The following is a 24212-nucleotide window of genomic DNA, read 5'->3' as shown; positions in this document are numbered from 1 at the left end:
GACGAACATGGAGAAACCCTGTCTCTACTAAAAATACAAAACTAGCTGGATGTGGTGACACACGTCTGTAATCCCAGCTACTTGGGAGGCTGAAGCAGGAGAATTGCTTGAACCCGGGAGGCGGAGGTTGCAGTGAGCTGAGATCGTGCCATTGCACTCCAGCCTGGTCAACAAAAGTAAAACTCCATCTCAAAAAAAAAAAAAAAAAAGAGAGAGAGAAAAGACAGATACATGATGATGACATATAGCTGGGGTGAAGATATCTGATTAATATTACTGAATATTACAGCACTGTTATATTTTAGGAGACATGCTATGAAGCAGCTTCAGGCTCCAGTGTCAGTGTGAGATGAATTTGCTTCCAGGAGCCTTCTCCTAAATCACACTCATGCCATAACTAACCTGCTAGCATGCACCCTCTGGGAGAGGCATAGGCATGCAGGTCTCTTACTTTCTCTCTCTCTCTCTTTTTTTTTTTTTTTTGAGACAGAGTCTCACTCTTTCATCCAGGCTGGAGTTCAGTGGCACGATCTTGGCTCACTGCCACCTCCGGCTCCCGAGTTCAAGCAATTCTCCTGCCTCAGCCTCCCTAGTAGCTGGGATTACAGGTGGACGCCACCATGGTGGCTAATTTTTGTGTTTTCAGTAGAGACGGGGTTTCACCATGTTGGCCAGCCTGGTCTTTAACACCTGACCTCAAATGATCCACCTGCCTCGGCCTCCACCTCACCTGGCCTCCCTTTTCATAATCTATTGAATTATCCAAGTAATTTCACTAGAAAACTGGGCTGACTCTCTCGAAATTGAAGGTTATTGAGGCGTCAAGTAAGCAAAGTCAGTTCTCTATAATTAAAAAAAAAAAAATGCCTGTTTGGAAATTACAGAAGTTGCATCCAACTTCAAGCTCTCTTGGCTTTTTAAGAGAGTCAGCTCTTCCCCCTAAAAGGACGGGGGCCAATGAGAGTAGGTGTTGCCATCTGAGTTCACACCTAAGTACCTAAACACTCTATAATTTTCCCGTATCGGTTGGTATCATTATCAGCTAAACTATTTTAAATTAATAGTAATATCTGTTTGCTCTTAGATAATAGGAAAAAACCACAAGTGGAAAATCCCTAGAAGCCAGCCAATCTCTTTAATCACATCTGGCAATTTTCTAGACTGAGGGATTATTGCTTTTGGATGGCTTTTTTTTTTTTTTTTCTAAATAAAGACATTAATAAAACCAAGGTGGACTGGATTTAGCAAAGAATTTGGTTGAATATTTTGTTTACCCACTGTTCACTCAGTTTCTGTCTAGTTAAATGAAGGGCCTTACTGGTTCACCCCGGTATCTGTAGAGGTAGTTGCTTCTAAAAGTCTGGTGTGGTTTGGAGAACAGTCTCCTATAAACCCCAAGTGAGGGAATTTTTTTTTTTTTTGAGACAGAGTCTCGCTCTGTCGCCCAGGCTGGAGTGCAGTGGCGCGATCTCAGCTCACTGCAAGCTCCGCCTCCCGGGTTCACGCCATTCTCCTGCCTCAGCCTCCCAAGTAGCTGGGACTACAGGCACCCTCCACTACGCCCGGCAATTTTTGTTTGTATTTTTAGTAGAGACGGGGTTTCACCGTGTTAGCCAGGATGGTCTCGATCTCCTGACCTCGTGATCCGCCCACCTCCTCCCAAAGTGCTGGGATTACAGGCATGAGCCACAGCGCCCGGCCTGGGAATTCTTGATTTATTCAGGATAAGGAGGATGTCTCACCCCGTCTACGTTTGTTTACAATGAGCTTCACAAACAGTCGTGTAGCTCTGAATAAAACTAGGGCCCAGGTGGCCCAGGAGGCCCAGGAGCCCAGGCTGCCGCTCGCATCCGGGCATTCATGTCTCTCGCACACACAGCTGCTGCAGCTCTCCTCCAGCCATTGTTATGAAGGGCTCCCAAAGCCACTCACAGTCAGCTACTCCCTCCAGCAAAGCAATCCGCAGCCTGAGGAAACACAATGGGCCAGTTGTAGCTTGAATTCCCCGAGGGGCCGTGGGAGGGTTTCTCTACTCAGCAGTTTTGAAGGGCACCTTGCCTACCTCCTGTGCATTCACTCAGTCGGTCCAGCCACTCTCTCAAGAGCAAGCAAACATCGTAAACTCTGTCCTTAATTGGGCCTGTAAAAATCACTTGTGAGGCTGCAAAGCTGGTGAAAAGTGTCAAGGAGTCATAAAGAAGGGACACGTTGAAGCCAGTATAAGGACTAAGCCAATGGAGACAAAACCTTTTTAAGACAAAGCATGCAGTAAAATTCAGCAACAGTCCGGTTAGAAATGTGTTGCTGGATTCATTTTTGTAAGTGACACTTTTTCTTTGATGCTTCTGGAGAAAGGGAGTATTTCTCCGTATCCCTTGCTACATTCTGTGTGGACAGAGAGGGAGTATCCGATAGTATCCTGGCTCATACTGTTTAAAATTGAGCCCTCGACCCGCAATGATCCTGATCATTCATATGCTTTATTTTCCTTCTTAGTTATAGTTTACATATTATTATAAAATAATATATCCCTTTAATAATTTTATTCTGGCCAGGTGTAGTGGCTCATGTCTGTAATCCCAGAGCTTTGGGAGGCCAAGGCAGGAGGATCTCTTGAGACCAGGAGTTCAAGACCAGCCTGGGCAACATAATGAGACACCGTCTCTCCAAAAAATAAATAGCCAAACGTGGTGGCGCGCATCTGTAGTCCCAGGTAACTGGGAGGCTGAGGCGAGAGGATAGCTTGAGCCTAGGAGCTCTTGGTTGAAGTGAGCTATGATCGTGCCACAGCCCTGCAACAAAGGGAATGGAGTGAGACTATCTCTGTAAAAAAAAAACCAACCAAACAAACAGAAAAGTCACTATGAACATATTCAGACTGTAACATATTAAAAAAAGAAAAAGAAAATATAAAAATAAAAAACAAAAAGAAATAAAAATAACATGAAAAAAGAATATTTAAAAAAAATTCTATTTTGTTGGCCATAACTCAAGCTCTAGAGTGCGGTGTTCAGGGAGTCAGGGGAGATATACATTTCAAGATACAAAGATTCTTAGTCCAGGAATACAACTTACAAATATATTTGAATAGAGTTATCATCTGTTTAAATCCTGTTCACAGTAACCCTAAAGTTAAATCTACTTGGCAAAAGAGACATTGAAAGTAAGCCAGAGTAAAAAGATTGATTTTAAACTACAACGTTGGAGACAAAGCAGGAACAGTTACCAGACTTCAAGCCCAAAACTATCTGAATAAGAATAATAAAAAACATTATCCATCTCTAATGAAATTGAACACTTTTTAGACTGATCAAAAACACATTTAGTACTAACATTAAGAAGATACATTCTATTGGAGTCTCAAACTTTTAAAGTTTCATTTAGACTTCCATTAATGAATCAGCGAAACATTCTTAATATACCTACTAACATGCTTAAGGGGCCCTATAGTGACAGAAATATTTAAGGAAACCCAAAATTTTAACTTTAGGATAGTAAACTCAAAAAGATATTTTTTTTTTTCTTGAGACAGAGTCTCCTTCTTTCACCCAGGCTGGAATGCAGTGCCATGACCTCAGGCTCACTGCAACCTCTGCCTCCGAGGTTCAAGCGGTTCTTCTGCTTCAGCCTCTGGAGCAGCTGGGGTTACGGGTGTGCACCACCACGCCCAGCTAATTTTTGTATTTTTAGGAGAGTCAGGGTTTCACCATGTTGGTCAGGCTGGTCTTGAACTCCTGAGATCAGGTGATCCACACGCCTCAGCCTCCCAAACCCAAAGTGCTGGGATTACAGGTGTGAGCCACCACAACCGGCCTCACAAAGATATTTTAAATGGCTATTGAAAAGAGTACATATAGGCCAGGTGCAGTTGCTCACGTCTGTATTACCAGCCCTTTGGGAGGCTGAGGTGGGTGGATCACCCGAGATCAGGAGTTCAAGACCGGCCTGGCCAACATAGCAAAACCCCGTCTCTACTAAAAATACAAAAATCAGCTGGGCGTGGGGGCACGTGCCTGTAATTCCAGCCACTCAGGAAGCTGAGGGAGGAGAATCACTTGAACCAGGGAGGAGGAGGCTGCAGTGAGCTGAGATCGCGCCACTGCACTCCAGCCTGGGTGACAATCAGAGACTCCATCTCAATAAATATAAATAAATGAATAAAGAAATAAATAAATAAAGCAATTAAAAGACACTTGTGGCTGGATGTGGTAGCTCACGCCTGTAATCCCAGCATTTTGGGAGGCTGAGCTGGGAGGGGAACACTTGAGCCCAGGAGTTCTAACCAGCTTGGCTTGACCAACATGGTGAGACTCTATTTTTTAAAGAAATGTATATATATATACATTTATAATTCTGATAAAATATTATTCTTTTAAAAGTTAAAGTACGAAGAGTTGTAAAAACAGATAAAACACCCATGATACTAACAATAAACACAGCAGTTTCTATTTTGCCTCTTAACTCTCCTACTTTATGTCTATAGTGTTTGTGTGTATATATATACACACATATATAAAAATATATGTATATATAAAATATATATGTATATATAAAATATATGTATATATAAAATATATATGTATATATATAAAATATATGTTTATATATAAAATATATATGTATATATAAAATATATGTTTATATATAAAATATATATGTATATATATAAAATATATGTTTATATATAAAATATATATGTATATATATAAAATATATGTTTATATATAAAATATATATGTATATATAAAATATATATGTGTATATATATAAAATATATATGTATATATAAAATATATATGTGTATATATATAAAATATATATGTATATATAAAATATATATGTGTATATATATAAAATATATATGTATATATAAAATATATATGTATATATAATATATATGTGTATATATAAAATATATATGTATATATAATATATATGTGTATATATAAAATATATATGTGTGTATATATAAAATATATATGTATATATAAAATATATATGTGTGTATATATAAAATATATACGTATATATATAAAATATATATGTATATATAAAATATATATGTGTGTATATATAAAATATATATGTATATATAAAATATATGTATATATAAAATATATATGTATATATATAAAATATATATGTATATATATAAAATATATATGTATATATATAAAATATATATGTATATATAAAATATATATGTATATATAAAATATATATGTGTGTATATATAAAATATATATGTATATATAAAATATATATGTATATATAATATATATGTGTATATATAAAATATATATGTATATATAATATATATGTGTATATATAAAATATATATGTGTGTATATATAAAATATATATGTGTGTATATATAAAATATATATGTATATATAAAATATATATGTATATATAATATATATGTGTATATATAAAATATATATGTATATATAATATATATGTGTATATATAAAATATATATGTGTGTATATATAAAATATATACGTATATATAAAATATATATGTGTGTATATATAAAATATATATGTATATATAAAATATATATGTATATATAATATATATGTGTATATATAAAATATATATGTATATATAATATATATGTGTATATATAAAATATATATGTGTGTATATATAAAATATATATGTATATATAAAATATATATGTGTGTATATATAAAATATATACGTATATATATAAAATATATATGTATATATAAAATATATATGTGTGTATATATAAAATATATATGTATATATAAAATATATATGTATATATAAAATATATATGTAAGTATATATATAATATATATGTATATATAAATATATATGTATGTATATATAAAATATATATGTATGTATATAAAATATATATGTATATATATAAAATATATATGTATATATAAAATATATGTGTGTATATATAAAATATATATGTATATATAAAATATATATGTGTATATATAAAATATATATGTATATATAAAATATATATGTATATATATAAAATATACATGTATATATAAAATATATATGTGTGTATATATAAAATATATATGTGTGTATATATAAAATATATATGTGTGTATATATAAAATATATATGTGTGTATATATAAAATATATATGTGTGTATATATAAAATATATATGTATATATAAAATATATGTGTATATATAATATATATGTGTATATATAAAATATATATGTATATATAATATATATGTGTATATATAAAATATATATGTGTGTATATATAAAATATATGTATATATAAAAAATATATAAAATATATATGTATATATAAAATATATATGTATATATATAAAATATATATGTATATATAAAATATATATGTATATATAAAATATATATGTATATATAAAATATATATGTATATATATAAATATATATGTATATATAAAATATATATGTATGTATATATATAAAATATATATGTATATATAATATATGTGTATATATAAAATATATATGTATATATAAAATATATATGTGTGTATATATAAAATATATGTGTATATAAAATATATATATAAAATATATATGTATATATAAAATATATATGTATATATATAAAATATATGTGTATATATAAAATATATATGTGTGTATATATTATTTTTTGTTTGTTTGTTTGTTTGTTTGTTTTTTGAGACAGAGTTTTCACTCTTGTTGCCCAGGCTGGAGTGCAATGGCATGATCTTGGTTCACCACAACCTCCACCTCCAGGGGTCAAGCGATTCTCCTGCCTCAGCCTCCTGAGTAGCTGGGATTACAGGTGCCCAACACTACACCCAGCTAATTTTTGTGTTTTTTGTAGAGATGGGGTTTTGTCATGTTGACCAGGCTGGTCTTGAACTCCTGGGCTCAGGTGATCTGCCTGCCTCGACCTCCCAAAGTGCTGGGATTACAGGCGTGAGCCACTGCACCCGGCCTATAGTTAGTACATATGTTTTTACATTTGTGATTATAGCAATTAAACAGTTTTGTATTTGGCTTTTCTCATATAATTATGTTCTAAATATTTTTCATATTTTCACAGTCTTCATAATACTTATTTTTAGTGATAGCAAAATATTCTATCAAGTAATATAACAAATTGCTTAAACATTATTGCTATTGCAATTTTAGTTTATCCTCAGTGTTTTTTAAAAAGTTAATTGCAGGCTGGGCATGGTGGCTCACACTTGTAATCCCAACACTTTGGGAAGCCAAAGTGGGAGGATCGCCTAAGGCCAGGAGTTTAAGACCAGTCTGGGCAATATAGCAAGACCCTGTCTCTACAAAACAATTTTAAAATAATTAGCCAGTCATGGTGGTGCACGCCTGTAGTCCCAGCTACTTGGGAGGGCTGAGGTGGGAGGATCGCTTGAGCCTAGGAGGTTAAGGCTGCAGTGAGCTGTCATCGTGCCACTGCACTCCAATCTGGGGAACAAAACAAGACCCTTTAACAAAAAAAATAAATAAATAATAATAATAATAATAATAATTGTAGCATCACTAACTAAAATTCAGTACTGTGATTTTACTTCTTTGTCCTTTTGCTATAGGCTAATTTCACTAATTGGTTGAATATAAAAGAATCCTCAGGAGTTTTGAAGAGCATGAAAGTGAAATAGTAAATCAAAATAAATTTCAAGCACCAGTGACCATAAGTCTTAACAACACTTCAGTGCTTCTTAGAAAATTGCATGCTCATGGCCAGGTGCAGTGGCTCAAGCCTGTAATACCAGCACTATGGGAGGCCAAGGTGGGCGGATCATGAGGTCAGGAGATCGAGACCATCCTGGCTAACACGATGAAACCCGGTCTCTACTAAAAATACAAAAAATTAGCCAGGCGTGTGGCAGGCGCCTGTAGTCCCAGCTACTCGGGAGGCTGAGGCAGGAGAATGGCGTGAACCCAGGAGGCAGAGCTTGCAGTGAGCTGAGATCGCGCCACTGTACTCCAGCCAGGGGCAACAGAGCGAGACTCTGTCTCAAAAAAAAAGAAAGAAAAGAAAATTGCATGTTTATAAACTCTGGATTCAAGGTGCCTGGATCCCGCCTTTACTCCATAACAACACTGTGCCCTGGGGAAATTTGCTTCACATCTCTATGCCTTTGTTTTTCCATCTGTATAATGGGATTGAAAATAGTACCTTTCTTATAAAACTTTTCTGAGGACTAGTTAATTAATTTTTTATTCTTCATTTACTTATTTATTTTCTTTTGTAGAGATGGGGTTTTGCTATGTTGGCTAGACTGGTCCCAAAATCCTGGCCTCAAGTGACCTGCCTGCCTTAGCCTCCCAAAGTTTAAAGTGCTGGGATTACAGGTGTGAGCCACCTCACCCTGCCTGTTCTGAGGATTAAAAACTATACACATCAAACACTTTAAAAAGTGCCTTGCATTTTTGAAATGCTGTATAAATACCATGCCTGTTAATATTAGAATAGCTTTATACTTTTTTCTGTATCTTATAGGGATTTTACAAGCAAGCAAGACAAGTGGTGAGTTTTAGAACTTTAAAAACAAACTTGAGCTAATTTCTTAGCCAGAAGCAATTTCTTTTATAATCAAAGTTGTGCAGTAGTATATATGGGCCGGATTCAGTGGCTCATGCCTGTAATCCCAACACTTTGGGAGGCGGGAGGATCACTTGAGCCCAGGAGTTTGATACCAGCCTGCGCAACTTAGTGAGACCTCATCTCTACAAAAAAAAAAAAAAAAATTAGTAGTGTGATGGTGCGAGCCTGTGGTCTCAGCTACTCCAGAGGCTGAGGTGAGAGGATTGCTTGAGCCCAGCAGTTCAAGACTGCAGTGAGCCATGATTAGGCCACTGCATTCCATCCTGGGTGACAGAGGAAGATCCTGTCTCAATAACAATAATAATAGTGAATATGTATTTGCTTAGCAATGGATTAGATTGTAAACTATGAGATTAGTATTTTCCCTTGTAAGAATAACTAGCAATTCACCTTAGAAATGTGTGAACTAAATTTCTGTCACCATAATCATAATAATAAGGGTCAAAGTAAAATAGTCACTATCTATTGGGCACTAAACATGTGCCAGGCAAAATACTTGAACATTGTAAAACATGGTAGCATTTTCACAGCTTGGGAGGAAATATTATTACCTGAATCTTACAAATGAGGAGACAGGCTGGGCACAGTGACTTATACCTGTGATCCCAACACTTTAAGAGGCAAAAGGATCTTTTTCTTTAAAAAAAAAAAAAAGTTATTTTTTTCCTAGAGACTAAGTTTCGCTATTTTGCCCAGGCTGGTCTCAAACTCCTGGGCTAAAGCAGTCCTCCTGCCTTGGCCTCCCAAAGTGCTATTTAGATATAAACCATCTCGCCTGGCCAGGGTAATTGTTTTTGTTTGTTTTTGGGTTTTGAGGGTTTGTTGTTGTTGTGTTGTTGTTGTGGTTGGAGACAGTCTTGCTCTGTCACCCAGGCTGGAGTGCAGCGGGGCGATCTCAGCTCACTGCAACCTCCGCTTCCCAGGTTCAAGCGATTCTCCCAAGCAGCTGAGATTATAGGCGTGTACCACCAGGCCTGGCTAATTTTGGTATTTTTAGTAGAGATGGGGTTTCATCATGTTGGCCAGGCTGGTCCAGGAGGATCTTTTAACGCCAAGACCAGCCTGGGCAACATAGTGAAACCCCCCTATCTCTAAAAAGAAAAAAAGTCTAACCCCACTGGAAGCAGGAGGAAAAAGAAAAGAAAAAAATAATGTGAAAAAAAAATGCGGAGACAGACTCAGCAAGATGAAATGACCAGCCATGTAATGCATACTCTAGGAAAGAGACTGAACAGCATTGACCAATTCGAATTGTGTTGAGTTTGAAAGATAGACAGGTTGTGAGACTGAGTTCTCCTTTCATGAGCTCCCATCCCACCAGATTTCCCACCAAATCCCCAATAAACATCAAAGGGAGTCAAACACATTTGTTTTTTCTTTTCTTTTGCACATTGCAGGTACGAAGATGGATCAAGAGCCCAGTGGTCAGTGTGGACAAGCATCAGAGTCCCAGCCTGAAGTACACCGGCTCCTCCATGGTGCACATCCCTCCAGGGGAGCCAGACTTCGAGCCTTCCTTGTGTCAAACATGCCTGGGTGAACATGCTTTCCAAAGAGGGGTTCTCCCTCAGGAGAACGAGTCATGTTCATGGGAAACTCAATCCGGGTGTGAAGTAAGTTCATGTTCGCTCTGGATCTATTCTCCCGGAAAAATTCTGGGCCTTTGTTTTTCTTGTATTTCTGCCATAGTATACCCAAAAAATAATTTTTTAATGCATATTTATAAAGCTTCTGAGGAAGACCTAGAATTGTGGTCTTTGTTAGCTCATTATGTTATTTTTTAAAAGTAGGCTTTATATTTTAGAGCAGTTTTAAGTTCACAGCAACATTGAGCAGAAGGTTCAGAGATTACCCATATACGCTTGTCCCCATGCACTTATAACCTACTTTGCCATCAACATTCCCTAGCAGAGTTTTATGTTAGAGTTCACTCTTGGTGTTATACATTCTATGGGTTTGGACTAATGTATAATAACATGCATCCACCATTACAGTATCATACAGTTAAGTTTCACTGCCCTAAAAATCCTCTGCCCTCCACTATTCATCCCCTCCTTACCCTGACCCCTAGCAACCACTGATCTTTTTACTGTCTCCATAGATTTGCCTTTTCCAGAATGTCATCTAGCTGAATCATGCAGTATGTTGTATTAATGTTTTACGTGATACAGCAATGTGTTGGTAAACTGGCAATTCCTCAGAAGTGGTTTGATCACACAGGAGATCAAGTCTTAGACGATACAACAATTGTAATAGTCATCTACATGTTCGTAGCTTCCATTGAAATATTTAGTTCAACATGATTTGATCCATTTACAGAGCACTATATATACTTTTCATTATTTTTCTCAAGCTCATATATACTCACATTTTTACTAAGACTTATTTTCCCTGATACTCCAAGAGTTGTTTTTTAAAAATTTTGTTAATCCAAGAAAACCAGATAACTGATTCATCTTGCAGTTTCTAAGATTTCAAAAATTTAAGATTATATTTTTAACTTATAACTTAATTAGGCCCATATTTATTTTGATTTTTAAAACCATTATGTAAAATGCTTATATTATTTTTACCATCATACTGACATAAAAATACAATATTTAGAAGACAGAACATGTTATTACAAAGTACAGTTAATTGTAAGTGATCTTCCAAGTCAGTGCATCATAGAATGATAAACGTTAATAACCGCTCACCTTTTTTATTTTTAGCAAGGTAACCATTTTCCAGAGATAAAATAATCATTTAGCTGCTAAAAGACTGAAGACATTGAATCTGAGTTCCTTTTCACTCTGAGTTATCACGCAATGTCGCTGAATCTGTTTCATATTTATTTGTCTACTTTCTTTCTTTCTTTCTTTTTTTTTTTGAGTTTCACTCTTGTTGCCCAGACTGGAGTGCAATGGCACGATCTCGGCTCACTGCAACCTCCGCTTCCTGAGTTCAAGTAATTCTTCTGCCTCAGCCTCCCGAGTAGCTGGGATTACAGGCACCCAACACCACGCCTGGCTAATTTTTGTATTTTTAATAGAAACAGGGTTTCTCTATGTTGGTCAGGCTGGTGTCAAACTCCCAACCTCAGGTAATCCACCTGCGTCGGCTTCCCAAATTGCTGGGATTACAGGCATGAGCCACTACGCCGGCCCTTTTTTTTTGGGGGGGTGTGGGTCGGGGACAGGGAGACAGGGGGACAGAGTCTTGCTCTGTAACCCTGACTTGAGTGCAGTAGTGCAATCATAACTCACTGTTACCTCAAACTCCTAGGTTCAAGTGATCCTCCCACCTCAATCCCCCCAAGTAAATAAGACCACAGGCATATGCCAACAAACCTGGCTAATCAAAAAAAAAAAATTTTGTAGAAACAGGGTGTTGTCATACTGACCAGGCTGGTCTTGAACTCCTGGCCTCAAGTGATCCTCCCAAAATGCTGGGATTATAGGTATGAGGCACAATGCCCAGCCTACTTGTCTACTTTCTACAGTTATTGGAAAAATCAAATGAGATTGATATGAAATGTTTCATAATCTATAGAATGCCATGCAAATATAAATCATTATTGCTCATGTTTGCTGATTTACATATTAGCTAAGCCTGTGACTCTGTAACACTATATTAGACTTCCATAACTGGGTTAGCACTTTGCTGATCCATGAACATTTGTCATGGTGCATTTGCTTTTTAGCCAGATGTTGGTTCAACTCTAGGTTTGTCATGAAAAACAATAAAGACGCTAAATGCAAGAGCATCTATTTATCGCTCCTGATGCAAGGGATAGAGTCAACTTTTTATCTAAAGGGCCAGATAGTAAATATTTTAGCCTTTGCCTAAAATACAGTCTCTAACTTCTATTTAGCTCTGCCCTTCTAGGGAAAGCAGCCATAGATAATATGTAAATGAATGGACACAGCTCTCCCAGGTTGGAGTGCAGTGGCGAGATCTCAGCTCACTGCAACCTCCACCTCCCAGGTTCAAGCAATTCTCCTGCCTCAGCCTCCTGAGTAGCCGGGATTACAGGCATCTGACACCACACCCGGGTAATTTTTTTTTTTTTTTTTTTTTTTTTAGTAGAGATGGGGTTTCACCATGTTGGCCAGGCTGGTCTTGAACTCCAGACCTCAAGTGATCTGCCTGCCTCAGCCTCCCAAAATGCTGGTATTACAGGCCTGAGCCACTGCGCCCAGCCTGAGTTTGCCAATTTCTTAGACTCTAAAGAACTATTTATGACTTAGAAGCAGAGAGAGGGTTCTACATATTCTATACAGAGCACACATGCCTAGTGCTAAATGTTTACTTGAGGGCCTACTCTATGTCCCATTTGATAGGAGCTGGGTTTAAATCAATGCAACAGTGAAATTCCACACAAAAGGAAACAATAAACAAAGCTGAAAGGAATTTAAAGCAACATTGTGATTTACCCTTTTCCTTTATCTTAGATAGCAGGTAAATCATTCTCCAATTTGCAATCGATTACCTGGTTCTCAGACTTTGCTGGCTTTTTCCTAAGGTTATCACAAATCAAAATGACACATACTTTATTTTATTACTTTTTTTTTGAGACAAGGTTTTGCTCTACTGCCCAGGCTAGAGTGTAGTGGTGCAATCATGGCTCACTGCAGCCTCGACCTCCAGGGCTCAAGCAGTGCTCCCACCTCAGCCTCCCAAGTAGCTGGGACTACACGCCCCATGCACCATTATGCCCAGCTAATTTTATTTTATTTTATTTTATTTTTTGTGGAGACAGGTTGGTATCAAACTTCTGGGTTCAAGAGATCTGCCCCCCTTGGGTGTTGGGATTACAGGCCTAAGCCTTTTTATTTATTTTATTTTATTTTTGAGATGGAGTCTCGCCCCGTCACCCAGGCTGGAAAGCGCAGTGGCGCGATCTCGGCTTACTAGAATCTCTGCCTCCCAGGTTCAAGTGATTCTCCTGCCTCAGCCTCCTAAGTAGCTGGGATTACAGGCACCCGCCACCACACCTGGCGAATTTTTGTGTTTTTAGTAGAGACAGAGTTTCACCATGTTGGCAAGGCTATTCTCAAACTCCTGACCTCAGGTGATTCGCCTGCCTCGGCCTCCCAAAGTGCTGGCATTACAGGTGTGAGCCACCGTGCCAGGTGGGTTTTTTTAATTATTATTATTTTAATCGTTAAAATATGCATCAGCAGGGCACAGTGGCTCATGCCTGTAACCCCAGGGAAGCCAAGGGGGGCAGATGGCTTGAGCCCAGGAGTTTGAGACCAACTCGTCTCTACAAATAAATAAAATAAAATTAGCTGAGCATGGTGGTGGATGCCTGTGTCCCTAGCCACTTGGGAGGCTGAGGTAGGAGCATTGCTTGAGCCCAGGAATGAGGAGGGTGCAGTGAACCAAGATGGCACCACAGCACTCCAGCCTGGGTAACAGAGCCAGACCCTGTCTCAAAAAAAAAAAAAAAAAATCTATATTTTGTGTTTTTATAGGGATGAAATGATGAAATGATGAAATAAATCATTGAAAAGGCAACTCTGTCCTTTTAGAAAGTGAAGTTGCAAGGTGAGAAGGTGGAGAGGCTGTGAGATGCAGAAGCCTGTAGTAAAGACCCCAGGTTGTTCTCCTGACATCTCCTGATGCAGATTATTTTAGGCAAATCATTAATTCATTTGTCCTGCTCAGTGTTCTCTCCTATAAAAATTGAGGTAATATGTACTCACCGTCAGGTTTCTTTCCAGTAGTTTTTTAGTAGTTAGTAGATGAGATTGTATTTTAAAAACTCTTTTGTAAACGTAAATTGATGTGCATGTGCTGGAGTCAGGTGACCCATATTCTTGTGCCAGCTCTGCCACAGGTCAATGGAGGAATTCAGGCAAGCCGCAGAACCTCTCAAACATCATATGATAGGCCTCAGCTAGTTAACCCTGAATCCCTTTTTCTTCTGAGATCCTACGCTTGGCATTTAATGACCTATAAGTGAAAATAAACAAGAAAAAAAGGGGGGTAAAAGGAAAAGTACAATAAAATTAAACTCTGTATTCTATGTGTAAAGATAAAATATAGAAAACGAGGTAAGAATGTTTTAAATAAAATAAGGAGGCAAATTAAGTGCAAGTCTTTTATGAATTAATTGTGGGTTTTTTGTTTTGTTTTGTTTGTTGGTTTTTTTTTGAGATGAAGTTTCGCTGTTGTTGCCCAGGCTGGGGTGCAATGGCGTGATCTCGGCTCACCGCAACCTCTGCCTCCTGGGTTCAAGTGATTCTCCTGCCTCAGCCTTGCAAATAGCTGGCATTACAGGCATGCGCCACCATGCCTGGACAGGGTTTCTCCATGTTGGTCAGGCTGGTCTCGAACTCCCGACCTCAGGTGATCTGCCTGCCTCGGCCTCCCAAAGTGCGGGGATTACAGGGATGAGCCACCACGCCCAGCGGAGCCTACAGCACCTGGTATTCCCGGACAGTCTCCCATCCAAGTACCAGCCAGGTCCGATCCTGCTTAGCTTCTGAGATCAGGCGTGTTCAGGGTGGTATGGCCGTAGACACGGGCTGTGGGTTGCTTTGTTGTTGTTTTTGTTGTTGTTGTTGTTGTTTTCAACTTTAAAACTAGTACATTATAAATGCTATGTTTAATGGTCACAAATTGCTAAGAGTTACATTGCACTTAGTTTGCGCCAGGCCTTGCCAATAGCCCAGTTAGTGGCCTTGAAACATGTTTTACCCATGGAAGAAACAAGGGTATTCATAATGCCAATGAATCACCCAGAAGAACAGCAATATTGTGATATCCCGAGGAGTGCTGTCTGAAATGGACTGCTTATAAATTAAACAAATCTTCCTGGGAATGAGATGGGAAAGATGATAACTTAGAGCTGTGTAAGCTGTTACTAAATAATGCATGCTAGTGGAACACAAGTTATAGTATTCAGCCTGAAACCAACTTATAGGCCACAAAGAGATGGAGACCAAAAGTAGTTTTTCGAGAGGTGTATGCTGACTAAACGTATTCACAAAGTCTACTCTACTGTATCTCTCACAGCACCTTTAGTATCTAGATCAACCAAGCTGGAAGGAAAGGAAAGGAATGTTTTGAAGTGGAGGCGGAGAAGGAAATCTGGTGTTAAGGAAAACACAGGATCGTATCAAGATGGCAGCCTGACCATGTAATGTCATCTCTACTTTCTGCCTTAAATGACACACACACACATACACACACACACACAGACACACACACACTTTAGCTTATAATTGTGCTAGAAGACAAAGTATACCACTGTGTAGATAAGGGATAATTAAGTATCTCTGAAAAAGAGAAGGCAGGTAGGATGATCAGGTTGATGTGGAAACCATAGTCCAAAATGATCATAGCAAAAGCTGGGGACATTGTAAACTATGTTTGTAAAAGGATCTGGCAATTTGGAAAATAATAATGTTCCAGGTAAAGTCTAATACAAGGAAAGTAGTTTTAGCAATAGAAATATCAGACAAAATACAAAAAAAAAAAAATGAAAAAGGACCAAAGAGGAATATTTCATGTTGAAGAAAAATATCTACCAAGAAGATAAAACATTCACAAATCTTCATGCACTTAACATAACATGGAAATATTTAAAGAAATAACTAACAGAAATAGAAAGAAAAATGGGCAAATTCTGTCAGAGAGGGACATTTTTCTCATACTTCCTAGTAATAGCCAACTCAAGAAGACTGAAGGCAGGGCACAGGGGCTCACGCCTGTAATCCCAGCACTTTTGGAGGTCAAGGAGGGCAGATCACCTGAGGTCAGGAGTTCAAGACCAGCCCGGTCAACATGGTGAAACCCTGTCTCTACTAAAAATACAAAAATTAGCCAGGTGTGGTGGCAGGCACCTGTAATCCCAGCTACTTGGAAGACTGAGGCAGGAGAATCGCTTGAACCCGGGAGGTGGTGGAGGTTGTAGTGACCTGGGATCATGCCATTGTACTCCAGCCTAGGTGACAAGAGCGAGGCTCCGTCTCAAAAAAATAAAATAAAATAAAAAATAAATCAAAATCTCTTGCCTTTGTTTGTTTTTGAGACAGAGACTCACTCTGTCACCCAGGCTAGAGTGCAGTGACGTGATGTTGGCTCACTGCAACTTGAACTCCTGGCCTCAAGTGATCCACCCACCTCAGCCTCCCAAAGTGCTGGGATTATGGCATGAACCACTGAGCCCAGCTGGGAATCTCTTACCTTTTAATTTAGCAAATCCATGTCTCCACATCTACCCCAGATAAATACTTGCTTATGTGATAACTGAGATAGGTACAATAATATCCATTGCAATGCTGGAAATGGTGAAAAAATGGAAACATCAGGAGATAACAAAATTATAAACTTGTAGAGCATTATTAATTATGACATATCCATACCATAGAACACTATACAGTGATTAAAAACAATGAGATTTGTAGCCGGGCACGGTGGCTTACGCCTGTAATCCCAGCACTTTGGGAGGCCGAGGCAGGTGGATCACCTAAGGTCAGAGTTTGAGACCAGCCTGGCCAACATGGTGAAACCCTGTCTCTACTAAAAATACAAAAAATTAGCCAGGCGTTATGGCGCATGCCTGCAATCTCAGCTACTTGGGAGGTTGAGGCTGGAGAATCGCTTGAACCCGGGAGGCGGAGGTTGCAGTGAGCCGAGATGGTGCCACTGCACTCTAACCTGGGCAACAAGAGCAAAACTCTGTCTCAAAAAAGAAAAAAAAAATGAGATTTGTATATATTGACATATCCCAAGGTATATTATGCTAGAAAAGCAAGTTGAAGATGAACATGTATATACCATTATCACATTTTTTTAACTTTGTATTTCTTTCTTCTTGTCTGTATATATGTGTGTTTATCTATGAGTGTGAGTATATATGTGTGGATAAATGTAAATTAAAAGATGTGGAAGTATGTATATCAAATGACAATGGTGATTACCACCTTCCAGGGATTAGAACTGGCCAGTGATTAGGTGGGAGGAGATGAGTCAAGGAGGACATTAGCTTTCTTTATATTGTTTAAATGTTTCAATCCCATATTAATCTATTACTTGTGGGTTTGGGGAAAACACCATACTCACCAGGAGCCTCACTCGTAGAAAGTGAACAGGTACAACTCCACCCTATTGATAGGAAGCCAGGCAGCATCACAAATATGATTTTGCACCATGAGACCATTCCATTGCTACAAATAAAGGCACTTGGAGGAAAATGGAAAACACACAATATTTATGCTCCCACAGCACTTTGTACTTCTGCCTGTCAATCAGTTTGCTCTGCCCTGTGTGATATGTGTGTGCATGTCCATGTATTCTCTAAGCTCCTTGCAGTTGTGAATCTAATGTGTTCATTTTCTTATCTCCTCCTGGGACCTTGCATACATGTGCTAAAGTTAGTGTGCTCTTTTTTCTTTTTGCCTTTATTAGCTAAAATTGATACTTTATTGATGCATTTTTTTTTGAAAAAAAAAAAAAGAAGGAGAGACTAGGACAGAAAAGGAGAGACTAGGACAGAAAACTCTGTAGCCCATGCTGGCTGTAAATCACGCACATTCCAGAGGCGCTGCGTGCCAGAGACTGATTCTCATTAAGTTTGCCCTCTCATATGGGATACATTTGGCTGAGCAAGGATTTCCTCAGAGTCTGCTGTCCGTCTTTCAATTGAAGGCAGCTTGAAAGGTGCTTAGTCAGCGACCAAATGCTGAAGCCAAGGCACTGTGTGCTGTTTTAAAGGCCTAGTGAAGCCAGAGTCCTCTGGAAGGATCCATGCGATTTGAAGTTATTAGCCACGGTGCTACAAACAGAAGAATTAACACTGAGTTGCTGACATGATTAAATATAAGGTTACTGCCTCTTCTTCCTCCTTTACAAAGGAGGAAGACAATAAATTACAAAGACAATAATAGAGGGGCACTGTAGAAAAATTTTTTTTATTTTTTTGAGACAAGGTCTCACTCTGTTGCCCAGGCTGGAGTGCAGTGGCACAATCAGGGCTCACTGCAGCCTCGATTTCCTGGGCTCAAGCAATCCTCAGCCCTCCAAGTAGCTGGGACTACAGGCTTTCACCACCATGCCCAGCTAATTGTTTTTTTTCTTTTTTAAATTTTAGTAGAGACAAGGTCTCGCTGTTGCCCAGTCTGGTTTCGAACTCCTGAGCTCAGCTGGGCGTGGTGGCTCACGTCTGTAATCCCAGCTCTCAGGGAGGCAAGAGGCGGGATGATAGCTTGAGCCCAGGAGTTCGAGACCTGCCTGGGCAATATAGCGAGACCCCGTTCTCCACAAAAAGAAAAAAAAAAAAAAGAAAAACAAAAGACGAACTCCTGAGCTCAAGTGATGCTCTGCTTCAGCCTAGAAAGCACTTTTAATTAAGCTGGCTTCATACAATTCTGGGATGGATTCTGACCCATGTCGCTTGTTCAGCATTTCAAATGTCTTACTCCATCTGTTAGGCTCAAGAAGGTGTATTGTTACCTTTATATTTCCTCTCAAAATTGTTGAGCTGTCCCTTTGAAGCCCAGAAGGCTTGGAAGTAAAATGATCAGCTAGGAATATTTTCCATACTGACATACTTTTATATTGTCTTGAGTTTTTCTGATCTTTCTTAAAAAGATGCTATAAAAAATATACTTAAATCAGCCAGATGGCTTTATAGATTTCTGGTTTCTTTTAATTTATATCAAAAAAATTTTATATAGGCTTATGGGGATTAAAATAACAATACTTCAAATTGCTCATTTCTCCCAGTTTTTTGCTCTTGGCATGATGTATTATGGTCTCTGGAGAGAGGTGTCTGGTGATTCCTAAGCTTATCACCCACAATAGTCCTTATTTTTCACTAAATTTTCAACCATGTTATCCTTGAGAAAGCACATAAAACAAATGATCAGACTAAATAAACTTAGATGAATTATTTCTATGTAGATTTAAATTACCTTACAATCCTGTCTGTGGCTTTTTTTTTTTTTTTTTTGAGGTGGAATCTCACTCTGTTGCCCAGGCTGGAGAGCAGTGGCGCAATCAATTTTTTTTTAAATCTGAGTCTCAGTTGTTAAATTTACAAAAATGAACCAGATTTGTTTCTTGTGCTAACAGAGAGAGAATATCTACGTTAGCTGAAAGCTAAAATCAGCACACTCTCCCAAAAAGATCCTGATCAAGCCCTTGTTCCCAAGAGAATAATTTCATGTGAAAGAGTTTGAATATAACTGGCTTACTGTCTGTGCAACGTGCACATTGTGTGAGCAGCCAGAGAGCCTGATAACCAGGAAGCTAAATCCTTCTCCTCCAGGAGTACTTCCATATTTCCAATCCTGTTTCCTGGGGCTCCTAGAGCCAGGAGGTCACCCTTGTTCGAGTCAGTGCTGCCCTCTCTTCCAGGGGTGAGGATCAGGAATCTAAAGATTTATATCTCAGGATTTAGAGTGTGGAAAGAGATAGCATGGACTCCCTTTCTCTTCTCTAAGCATCAACCAAACAATAGCTTTACCTACCATGAAGTACATAGTTCTGCTGTATTTAGAAACATAATTTAGCTGGGCATGGTGGCTCACGCCTGTTATCGCAACACTTTGGGAGACAGAGGTGGGAGGATCGCTTGAGCCCAGAAGTTCAAGACCAGCCTGGGTCACATAGAAAGACTCCCATCACTACAGAAAATTTTAAAAATTAGCCAGGCATGATGGCACCCGCCTGTAGTCCCATCTACTCGGGAGGCTGAGATGGAAGGATTGCTTGAGCCTGGGAGATTGAGGATGCAGTGAACAATGATTGCACCACTGCACTCCAGCCTGGGTGATGGAGTGAGACCTCATCTCTAAATAAATAAATTTTAAACAGAGAGACACAATTCAAGTCACAAAAATTAAGTTTCAGGGTCAGGACTTGGGGGTAAAGCAAGTTTCTGGCTGCACTCGTAGCTCACCTGATTTTTATTTCATAAGCTCTCCAGGGAATTATAGCCCACCAGTGTGCCGCATTCCCAGTGATGAGTCTGGAAGGGAATAAGGGACTCCATCCAGGCTATTTAGGACATAAAATATTCTAGGAAAACTACTCCCTGTCCTCTCCTGAAAATCTCTAGCCAGCAGTTACACTTACCCTTGGGGTTGAGCATATTTTGTTGGCTTTTGTTGTATGTAACCAAATCTTTCCTGCTTCTAATTAAATTTATTCCTTTAGTAAAATCCTTCCCAGAAACCATATGGCTATTTTCCACTAAAATAATATCCTGTTTTAGTAGTTTTGAGACTTTTAAAATTTTAAAAGAAGACTTTGTATGAACTACTAAAAATCTATAAGCAGGAACAAAATTTAAGGGATAAGCAAAGTTTAACTGCATGCCAATTCATTTTTTTTGCAGTTATTTCTCTTTTTCCTCAAAGTTTATCATTATACATATATTTTTCTTGGGTTGTTAATTGAAATGATAGAATTTAATTTACCAAGTAACATCCCTGTAGTGAAAACTACTCTATAAAGAACAAATTAAACAAAAATATGAAGATTCTAAGGGCTGGGTGCAATGGCTCACACCTGTAATCTCAGAACTTTGGGAGCCCAAGGCAGGATGATTGCTTGAGCCCAGGAACCCAAAACTAGCCTGGGCAACATAGTGAGACCCTGTCTCTACAAAAAATACGATGAAATAAATTAGCCGTGTATAGTAGTGCACACCTATAGTCCCAGCTACCTGAGAGGCTGAGGCAGGACAGCTTGAGCCCAGGAGGTCAAGTCTGCAGTGAGCCATGATCTTGCCACTGCACTGCAGCCTGAACAACAGAGTGAGACCCTGTTTCAAACAAAAATTTTTAAGGGTTAAAAAAAGTGGGGGAAAGATTTAGTGATAATTTCTTAAAACCGTATAATTTAATCCTAAAGTTTACCTTTGGGGACCTGAAAAGACTCTTCTTACAAATCTTCTACAGAAAAGGGAAATACAAACCATTAATATCACCTTGATATTTCTTATTCACATATAGTAAATTGCTCCTGGTTCATTCTACTTACACAAAGAGCCTTGGATAAACACCTAAATGTGCTGAGACACACATTTGTCCATAGTGTTCAGGATAAATAAATCTTTCTATTTTTACTTGTCATTGATGTTAGATCCCCTTGTCTTTTTGACCTAGTAAATAAATCAAACTATTTTTAGGCAAGATTCAAGCAAAACTCAATTTGTGTGACATCATCTCTTGAAAAAATCATCACAATCAACCGAAATGCACTGGTATTATATAAGTGACTCAGCTCTGTTCCGTAAGAAAACCATGCTTTTCTTATCGACCTTGAGTAGCAGACAGTGATATAAGAGCATATTAAAACCCTCTTTAAGGCCAAGCCAAATTCCACAGCTTGCTATCTATCATTTTCGTTTGCTTTTCCAAAGTTCATTGGCCTTGAGAGTTGTAAATACACAAGTCTGTCCTCGATTCACTTTTCTCTTTTACTCTGGTGAGTATTTCCTGTTGTTTTCCTTTTGACTTGATTTTAAAATGACCATTTCAGGGGATTCATCTAGATTTCTATGTGAGAAAAAAAAATTCAAGAACTTGGCACCTCTGGCTGGGTTTGATGAGTAGCAGATAGGTAGCTCTCTAGTTAAGTAACGTGGGGAGCAGAGGTTATAGGTCTTTGTAGATTAGAAAACGTTAAATGCATTAACTTGGTGGTAACAAAAAAGAAAGAAAGAAATTGATGACCATTACGGTTCTCTTCTTGGCTTAGAATTGCATGTATCAGCAGCCCTGAGTTATTTTTAAAACAAGCAAATCTGACACCAGCATGAAAGCAGACCTTTCAGGTAGTGACCACCTATGTAACAGGCTTACAGATACCAGAATGCTGAATCCTCTCCCAGCACACAGCAAAGCCTAGGTTTATTCTCTCAGCTGGTGTTTATTGAGAGTTTCTATCATAAGCTTGGCAGTAAGCACCCTAGGCTGTGTTTCCAGGACAGGGGGAAAATCCAAGCAACCAGGCAGTTACAACACACTGTGACAAGTGCTAGAAGAGGGGGAGATAAGAGACTACACATAAGAGGGTTCCCATAGCTGACAATATAGGGGCCAGTGAAGGCTTCTCAGCAGAAGAGAAATCTAAGCTAAGAAGTGAAGGATGAGTAAGTTAGTAAGGTAAGGAAGGGCGGGGAAGAGAAGCCCAGACAGATGGGACAAATAACCAAAGGCCTGGAGGCCTGGAATGACATGGTAAATTTGGAGCAAGGAAAATATAGCTCAACTGGGAAACAGAATTCGGGTTATTAAGGGTTTTCACAAGGCATTTAAAACAATTTCTATATATCATCTTCAGGAGATGAGGATCTGTTTCATGTTTCAATCACAAAAGTGCTATCAGTATGAATAAAGAATAGACGAGAGAGTTGAATTCCAGAGATTTTTTCTGCGGGAGGTTTATGGTTTTGGATTAAGGTTTCTGGCTCTGACCTTGTTAAGGATAAATATGCTTGAGATTTCATACAATATGCTTGATTCTTCTTCTGCAAAAAAGACGAGGATTCCAGGTTTGGGAAAGCATAATATTAACTCAGGAGCTCTCATTACTGACATGAGAAAAATGATTAAAAAGAGGAGCCTGAAACCACGAACAATCTTGGTTATTTACCAAGTTTGTTCTTGTTGAGGAAAAAAATAAAATTAAGATTTGAGAGAACTGAAAAGCTTCAGAGAATAGTAGTTGAAGGGAGAGGGGGATAAAAAGAAAGGGAGAGGAAGCCCTTTGGATGTGAGGCAATGGATTACAAGCTGTAGTTCATTTTGTAGTTCATTTAACTTCAGAACTCTTAATCTCTTGAAGAGGGAGAGCCTACCTGGATCAGAGTTAGGGAGTTCTCTCTGTTGAGATTGGTTGTATATGAGGAGACAAAACCTGTAAATAAGGCCGAGGCAGGTAGTTTGAGACCAGCCTGGCCAACATGGTGAAACCCTGTCTCTACTAAAAATATAAAAACTATCTGGGCGTCGTGGCGCATGACTGTAATCCCAGCTACTGGGGAGGCTGAGGCAGGAGAACCACTTGAACCCAGGAGGCCCAGGTTGCAGTGAGCTGGGATTTCACTACTGTACTCCAGCCTGGGTGACAGAGGGACTCTCCATCTAAAAAAAAAAAAAAAAAAAGGCAGAGGAGAGCAGATGTTTCTAAGATGCTTCTGCATGTGTATCATCTGTCTCTGTATGGGAAGATGACATTATTGACCTTGTATCAATGTTAATTGTGGTTTGAGCTACATTTTGCTAGCATTAAAGACTGGATTTGTACTGATCTGTTTGTACTCCCTTGCCTAATTTGGCTGAAGACTACTAATAGAACAGATTTTCAGTAAACTTGGGAAGTTAATCTAACTGACCTTCCTTGGGCTTTAACAAGGGCCCTTTACCTTTTGGCACATTGCTTTAATCAACTACACTAATCAGACCCAAGGCTCATGATACACACAAGGGAAAAAAATAGCTTATGTGAACAAGTGTTTTTTTCTGAGTGATTTTTAGCCACTGAAGAATGCGAAAGTTCCAATTTTCTTCATAATTGAAATCATAACAGCTGTGAGAACTTGGCCGTTTATCAAAGATGCAAGCAGAAGTCATAGGCTTTATTTCATGGATTAAATCTAA

At 38.3% G+C, this 24212-nt stretch overlaps 1 protein-coding gene and 1 pseudogene across 1 annotated transcript in view; one reads left to right on the top strand and one right to left on the bottom strand.

Moving 5' to 3' along the window:
• The window catches only part of SGK1 (serum/glucocorticoid regulated kinase 1), a 150116-nt gene that overhangs the window by 47817 nt on the left and 78087 nt on the right, over positions 1 to 24212 (top strand). Inside the window, exon 2 of the mRNA XM_004044712.3 lies at positions 10005 to 10220. Coding sequence (XP_004044760.1) covers positions 10005 to 10220 — 216 coding nt within the window. The remainder of the gene's footprint in view (positions 1 to 10004; positions 10221 to 24212) is intronic.
• Positions 15009 to 15117, bottom strand: LOC115935136 (uncharacterized; annotated as a pseudogene).

Source organism: Gorilla gorilla, chromosome 5 (genome assembly GCF_029281585.2).
Source record: "Gorilla gorilla gorilla isolate KB3781 chromosome 5, NHGRI_mGorGor1-v2.1_pri, whole genome shotgun sequence".
Lineage (NCBI taxonomy): Eukaryota > Metazoa > Chordata > Mammalia > Primates > Hominidae > Gorilla > Gorilla gorilla.
Note: the sequence above shows the minus strand (reverse complement) of the source record. Positions and strands in the feature narration are given on the sequence as shown.